At 35.9% G+C, this 7,851-nt stretch overlaps 2 protein-coding genes across 3 annotated transcripts in view; one reads left to right on the forward strand and one right to left on the reverse strand.

Moving 5' to 3' along the window:
- Positions 1-4,089, forward strand: part of LOC107691357 (bromodomain and PHD finger-containing protein 3-like) — a 12,415-nt gene extending 8,326 nt beyond the window's left edge. The window contains exons 8-12 of the mRNA XM_016489925.1: positions 1,241-1,319; positions 2,279-2,364; positions 2,446-2,531; positions 2,626-2,780; positions 2,870-4,089. Of these exons, the coding sequence (XP_016345411.1) occupies positions 1,241-1,319; positions 2,279-2,364; positions 2,446-2,531; positions 2,626-2,780; positions 2,870-3,053 (590 nt within the window). The 3' untranslated portion in view covers positions 3,054-4,089. The remainder of the gene's footprint in view (positions 1-1,240; positions 1,320-2,278; positions 2,365-2,445; positions 2,532-2,625; positions 2,781-2,869) is intronic.
- A 358-nt stretch (positions 4,090-4,447) lies between these two features.
- LOC107691359 (vacuolar fusion protein MON1 homolog B-like) overlaps positions 4,448-7,851 on the reverse strand; it is a 9,306-nt gene continuing 5,902 nt past the window's right edge. For both annotated transcript variants that reach the window (XM_016489928.1, XM_016489927.1), the window contains exons 5-7: positions 6,211-6,358; positions 5,329-5,503; positions 4,448-5,243 (exon numbers count right to left, since the gene is read on the reverse strand). In XM_016489928.1, coding sequence (XP_016345414.1) covers positions 5,233-5,243; positions 5,329-5,503; positions 6,211-6,358 — 334 coding nt within the window. In that variant the 3' untranslated portion in view covers positions 4,448-5,232. The remainder of the gene's footprint in view (positions 5,244-5,328; positions 5,504-6,210; positions 6,359-7,851) is intronic.

Below are 7,851 nucleotides of genomic sequence, written 5' to 3' on the forward strand. Positions count from 1 at the left end.
GATCACAAGCATTTCCTAATTTCACTTCAGAATTTTTTGTTATATTTAATCTTTTGTTATATTTTTTATACTGTTATCATTTGTAAAGTATATATATATATTTACTTTCCTTTACCTTTACCAAATTTACCTGTATATACTTTGTTTTCATATTTGGCAACTTTTTGTGAAAATTTGAGATTTTTGAGGGTGGTTCTAGAGATTTTCTGAGGGAGGGGTTTGGCAACACTGGTGACATTGTTTCAACCATAGTGATTGGTAGGGTTGGGTATCGAGAACCGGTTCCATTTTAGAACCGGTTCCAAATGTCCAATAATCGGGTATTCGATACGACGTGTTCATTTCGATTCCGCTTAATGATTCGCGCGTTCGCATTTTAATGTGATTTTAAACTATTTAAGTGCAGGAAGGGAAAGAACTTGCACACTGTTTGCGTGCAGCGCACACATCTGAAGCGCGAGCACAGAGAACAGTGGTCCCGATGCAGGTTCCCGACCTGTGTCCGTTCTCGAACTGTTCCGTGCATTTCCACAAAGGTTGTTCCGGGCCAGAACTGACTTCTCTTTCACATTTATCGACCAGTATGCACGAAATACGTCAGTATATCATCATAAACACAGCTGTTTTTTTGTCTAAAGTGAACATAAACAGATGAGAAAGAAAACGCATGTGTAACAGTATTTTTAGATCTGTGTGTGTTCGGTGTTAAAGAGACAGCCGTCTAATAAACATGCTGCCTATCATTAATGTTAGTCAAAGAACAAAAGAAAATCATTAACTGACTGAATATCTATACTGTATCTATACTACACTGTAAAACTATACAGTGTTTTTAAACTTTTGATTTCAATTTCTGTACCTGACATTTGTTCAGTTTTATTTATTTATGCTATTGCTAATTAATTTGTTTACTTGTCTTTAACAATTTAATGTTAATGTAAATTTATATTAGTCTAGTTGTTTTTTTTCTGTGGTATTTTTTTGATAAAACCATAGACATAAAACAGAATAAATATGTTTGACATCTAAATATTTGACTTAAAATTTGTTTAATGGATTTTTTTATCTTATTGAAATCGGAATTAGGAATCGATAAGCAGAATCGGAACCGGAATCGGAATCGATAAAATTCAAACGATACCCAACCCTAGCGATTACTCAAGTTTATTGAGCAGTGATTTAAGTGCTATCCACCACGATGTGTTTAATATGCTAAAGTGCTCTAATGCTCTTTATTTAGGCATCGCAAATGGACTCAAGAGACACAGCGGCAACTCATCAGATTCAGAAAGCTGCACTCCCACCTTCCCAGTGCACAGGTAATGGATGCTGTCGGCGTGCTTTGAATGCTGTCACTAGGGTCCCAGTTTAGATTCGATGTTAACGTCTGTCTGCAGTGATCTGATCCGCCTTGACAGAGCACTGATTACATTAACATTGAGGGTTTTTTATTTCAAATATATGTTGTTCTTTCGAACCCTGAATCCTGAAAAAATGTATCACAGTTTTCCCAAAAAAAACTTCAATATTGCTAATATTGAGAAATGTTTCTTGAGCAGAAAATCAACATATTAGAATGATTTCTGAAGGATCGAGTGACACTGACGACTGGAGTAATGGATGCTAAAAATTCAGCTTTGTAGAACAAGAATAAATTACATTTTAAACTATATATTAAAATAGAAGACAGTTATTTCACAATATTACTGTTTAACTTTTCAACACTAGTGTACATTAAAAGTAAAGAAATCACTGCACAGCAAAATATTATTTTTCCCCTATCATTTGAAATGTAGTCTCATTACAAACATGCTGTTTCAATTGCCATAATATTTTGCACCAATTTACCTGAAAGTGATAAGTTTTGTTCTTTTTAACACAACACTTGAAATTAAGCGTGATGTTTTACAAACATTAATGGCCTAAAAATCAAAAAAATAATTTCTACATTTAATTTGTACTTTAGAAATACTTTAAATAGATTCTTATATATGTTTATGCTCATGATTGTTTGCTGAATATAACGTGTATCCACCTTAAATAAGTGCACATTTTATATTAGAATTTTTTTTAGTCCAGGATTTTTATGCAGCAATCCAAAATTCACACAAGTTTGTGTATGGAAACCAGTTATATGACTGTTTTTTACACCTGTAATTAGCACTGCCCTCTTGAGATTGGATCACCTGACACCTGATGTTAAAACCAGGTGTTCAAGGTGTGCCTGTTACAAGAGCTTTGCATTTTAAAAACGTATGTCTTCTAATGTTTTCTGCAGTTCCTCACCTCCAAAACGAAGTCGTGGTAAACCAGCTCTCAGCAAAGTTCCTGTTGGTGAGGAGGACAATGGAGTTTCTAATGCAAGTGAGTACAACAAATACCTTTAAACTATATCGCTCTTCTTTCATTCATTTTGCTCAGCTATCATTGTCTTTACTTCTGTAGGCAAAGAAACTTCTCAGGATGATGAGATGGAACCTCTTACCTTGGTTTGGGCAAAATGTCGTGGATACCCCTCATACCCTGCAATGGTAAGGGTCACATGGTGTTGAATATATACATGAGATACTTGAATATATGTATATCCAGCCTATCCTAGCCTAAAGTAATGATGCTTTTCAACAGGTTGTCAATCCTAATATGCCCCGGGAAGGAATTCTTCACAACGGCATTCCCATCCCAGTGCCTCCAGCAGATGTTTTGGATCTGGGTAAACAAAGACAGGAGGAGACCGAGGAGAAGCTCTTTCTTGTGCTGTTTTTTGATACAAAACGAACCTGGTAAGGAGAAACATACTCTTCATGAAACATATTTCAAAGTCTGTTATAGGTGTACTAAAGTCACTGTTTTATTATTAATTGACAATCAGGCAGTGGCTGCCGTTGGACAAGCTCCATCACATGGGCATTGACGACACTGTAGACAGGCTGCGTCTGATGGAGGGCAAGAAACCGAATGTGCGGAAGTCAGTACACATGGCATATGACAGGGCGATGACACACCTGAGCCACGTGAAGGAAAACTCAACCTTTAACCCCTCAAATTTTATATAAAAGACTTATATTAAATGTTTGTCTAAACTGACTGTATGATACCAATGAAGGTACGTTCATAACATTCAGATGTTTATTGGTTTTTATACCAGTGACAGGCAGATTCATAAGCTCTTTTTTTAATTTAATGTTTTCCTACCCTCCATAACTCAAGGCACATCATAAATCAAACCTGGTTAACTTTTAACATTCTCATTCAACCAAGAGCTTAAGAATGTGTTAAATTCACTTATTGTAATTGCACTTATTTCTGTATGTTGAAATGTTTTGTCCATTTTTGGCCGTTTTCTTGAATGTGAGGTGATAGTATCACTTATGTTGCCAATGCACCAGAGTATTTGGGCAGTACAATTCAGGAACTTTGTGCTAGAATGCATTTTGTAACTGTTTACTTGGATACCTGGACTTAGGATGTGCACAAAAAAGTTCTCTTGCCCTTAGAGCTGCTGGTTAATCATTCTAGCGTGGTCATATATGCTTTTCGTCTTTATCAGATTCCAACTTCTGAGCGTCTGGTGTTTTACTACCATGGCGGTTTTAACCTACTGTGAGGTGCCACTAAATGAAAATATTTCTTTGGCACTGCTTACACGAGCATCTATTTTGTGTCTTTTTTAAGTTAACATGTGCCCTTTATTTTAAAGAAAGGCTGTGTTTGTTAAAAAGCTTGTAATTGTGGGTGGCGATCACTGTAAATATAAATGCATGTATGTAGAAAATATGCACAGATGTGTTTTTAAAATCTGAAATGTAAATTAACGACAAACTTTGTACATGTCATTTTAATTTATTTGGAGTGGTTATGGAAAAGTTATTTAATAGCTATTGAGAAGGTTTAATTTAACAGCTCTGTAGAGCTTTATATTGTTCAGAAGGCATTACTGCTTTAATGCAATTGTTCATTAGTGGTCTACAGTGAGAGAACATTATAGAGTAAAATACTATGTAGTCTCTTAGATCATGTATGCAGAGTAAAAGAGAAATGTGTTTTTTAAAGCCTGTGAAAAAGCTAATAGTACCAAACAAAAAATGTCTGAAACGGTATTTTCTCAAACGAGAAATAAAAACACTGTTGAGCTTACGTTATCCTGTCATCTGTTTACAAGTTGAACTTGAGCAATACGTCTTGATCATGCACTTAAGACTAAATTTAGCGTTCACGTCAGTAAATGAGATTTCAAAATACATGTACTTTGAGCAACCTCAGATTTATTACAGCACCAATATATTATTCCTCTTGAATACAAATGTTTTTCCAGAAAAAAACAAAATCCACATATGTAGTTTTCCAAATATCATACATTGAGGATTTTCCTGTTATGCCCAGTGGTTTAAAACAAACATATTTTGGAGGTCTTGATCTTGACAGCATCATGCCAGAGGAATAAATGTCACGATTCATGACTGGCATGTCAAACAGGAAGCAAACAAATATATACAACAGTAAACCACACATGCTGTGCAGTAACCTAACGGAGACAGAAATGAAAGTACATTAATCCCATAGTAAAGACAGAATTTTATGATCTGGTGATATGTTACATCATGATATTTTCTTTCATTAAAATGGAGCAAGGTTTGGTCTGTTCAGTTTCAAGTAGAAAACCATATAAGACAAAAAGGCAAAGAAAACCTCTAAAAGAATACATCACAAGAAAGAACAAAGGTGCAATGTGACAATGCACAGCTCAAGCAGCCATGCTAAATTAGAGACTTTGTCAGAAAGTGGTTTAGACCATGATGAACAGCTCATCACTGGGAAACCAGATTTGATCTGTTAATTTAATAGCATCTAATCTATATGCAATTCAATTTTACTATAAAGTAAAACAATTCAGTTATAGCTTCAATAATTGTTCACTGCCACCAGTTGAGAAGGAAAAAATCCACATTTTATTGGGCCTTTGCTATGAAAAGCTCAAAATGTTCTGGAATAAAAGGATCACAAAATGTGATTTGTTTTTCTTCCACATAAAATCAGATCCAGTCCAAGATGCGTCTGTCAAATTGTCAAAGACAAAAAAACAAAAGCAGCAGTTTTACATAACTTATTAACCCACGGTAGATTAGGATCTTTTGGTTGAATCATCTCCGTTGTTTTACTAAACTGAGTTAAGTGTGAATGCAGAGATGCACGTCCTGCTATTTTAGTGGTCAGAACGCAGTGGGTCAGGTCTGGTCAGTGTGCATCTGAAACCAAAGCAAACGGTCAGCAGATGAAGGCAATCTTGTAAACGACCAAGAAATCATACATCTGATTCAATTGGACTCTTACCTCCTTTAGAGCTCTTACTGGGGTTAGGGGTGGTGGAGTATTTTGGAGGGTATCGGATAAACAGACGGTCTTCCTCCTTCTTGATCCAGCGCAGCAGTTTAGTGATGGCATTGATGCCACAGGTTTTTGTGACAAGGGGACTGAAGCACGTATACAACTCGAATTTGCTTGTGACCTGGAATGAGAAAAATTAAAGTTCAGCCAAAATTTGCTAAAAAAAAGGTCCTCCCATTCAGGTCATCCAAGATATAGATTTGGAGAAATTTAGATGCTCTGCAGTGAATGGGTGCCGTCAGAATGAGAGTCTAAACAGCTGATCAAAACATCACAATAATCCACAAGTAATCCAAACAGTGCTTGATCTTTGACCAACAGTTTGAAGCTAAAAACATCTCAATGATGGTTAACAAACCTGTATCTTTTCAATTCACAATACATTAATTGATGGACTAGAGACTACTTGTGGATTATTGTGGTTTTTATCAGCTGTTTGGACTGTTTTCACTGCAGAGGATTCATTGGTGAGGAAGTGCTGTAATGCTAAATGAAGAAACAAACTCATCTACATTTTGGATGGCCTGAAGGTGAGTACGTTTTCAGGAAATTTTCATTTTTGGGTGAACTGTTCCTTTAAATTGCTTTGGGCAACACGTAATTAACCTGAGACTATTACAAAGCAACTCCATTTGGAGCAAGGTCAGGATCCTCATTTGCATAATCTGCATTTGCAAATTTTGAGTGCTGCTCAGAGGCCTTGAATGTAACTCGATCTTTCAAGGTCCGCGCGGAGAGCGTGTGAAAGTGCCAGGTGAGATAGAAAGCATGTTTTGCTCTCGGAGGACTGGGGACAGATGCGCGTGACAGCAGTTATCATTCACATACCCAGGCCAGCAGAGTCTCACGTTCGGCCACGTGGTAGATGAGCTTGAGGGGGCGTGAGGTGCTGTGGATTCGGCCGTGCATGTCTCTGTACAGGTCCAGGAGTCTCATCTGCTCCTCCTCACTGCTGTACGGCGCTTCCATCTCTGGGCTGCGGCAAACCCATGAGACACAGAGGAAAACAAAGGTGGCTTTGTGCTTCAGATCTCAATATTTTCTGAAATGTTATTAGTGGTACATTACATTGTACCGCACATCTCATGACACACATAGTGCTTTCAATAAAAGCCACTGCCGTCTATTGGCATCAAACAATAGGATGAATTAAGAAAACATGCTTTCAATTCCTCTGTGAAATTCATTCAGGAAATATGTGTGAGCATGATCATGAGCTCAGATCTACAGCTCACAGATACAGTTCAAAAGTTACTTGTGGAGATGCTGAGGAAAAATTGGATGTCATGAAGCCAGCAAACAAAGACTTTAACTAAATACATTTAAAAGGTTGCCAAATAAAACATTGGCAGTGATTTTAGCACTGTTTACATACTATTATATTATTTACAAATATCTTAAATTGGCGTATTTTCAGTTTTACTTTAATTTATTTTTCATATTTATTATTTTTACATTTTTACTATTAAGCCTTACTTTATTTTTAATTCACTTTTAGTTATTTAGTTATTTTAATACTTAAACATTTTATTTCAGTTAGTTGTCAAGGCAACATTTCTTTCAAATTTTCTAGTTTTTCATCTAATATTTCTATTTATTTAATCTTATTTTGGTTAATAGTTTTTAATAGTTTTAGCTAACCATCACAATACCGCATCACAGCACATACATTATATTTATTTAATAACAAAAGTGTTCACAACAAACAGGGTTAAAAATATGGGTTAATCTCATAAAAACATGTCCAGGTCACATTTTATAAAAAAATTAAAAGGGGGGGGGGTGACTTTTTACCATGTAGCATTATTTTAATGACGAGTTAGCACTTTTTTTTTATTATTATTTATGTTGACAAAATATTATAGAATTTTTATATCTGCATTTTTCAGTTATCAGCCATAACATGAAAATAATTATCAGCTTATTATTATTGGCTAGAATTTTAATACTGGTGCATCCCTGTTTTTTTTTTTCTTCTTTATATACAGTAAATACACAAAAAAAATAATTGCAGTCACAAAAACTTTTAACCTAAATCAGCCAAAATGTAAAGGGGTCATATGATGCGATTTAAATTTTTCCTTTCTCTTTGGAGTGTTACAAGCTCTTGGTGCATAAAGAAGATCTGTAAAGTTGCAAAGACTAAAGTCTCAAATCCAAAGAGATATTCTTTATAAAAGTTAAGAGTCAACCACACCTACCTAAAACGGCTCTTTCTAACACGCCCCCACATATCTACGTCACTATCTGGGAAGATTTGTATAACACCGCCCAAATGTTCACGCAAAGAAAGAAGGCGTAACTTTTATTCTCGCTGTAGTTCTGTTGTTGCCGCCGCCATGTATTGAAGGCGCTGTGTGTTTCGTTGTGAAAGCGAAACTACTTTGTTTGGTCTTCCAAAAGAGGACGATATCCGCTTCGTCATGCCTAGAGCCTAGAGCTGATCCGTGCTGGTTGCTGAGGAAATAC

The sequence above is a fragment of the Sinocyclocheilus anshuiensis genome, unplaced genomic scaffold (genome assembly GCF_001515605.1).
Source record: "Sinocyclocheilus anshuiensis isolate Anshui unplaced genomic scaffold, SAMN03320099.WGS_v1.1 scaffold1154, whole genome shotgun sequence".
Taxonomy (NCBI): Eukaryota; Metazoa; Chordata; class Actinopteri; order Cypriniformes; family Cyprinidae; genus Sinocyclocheilus; species Sinocyclocheilus anshuiensis.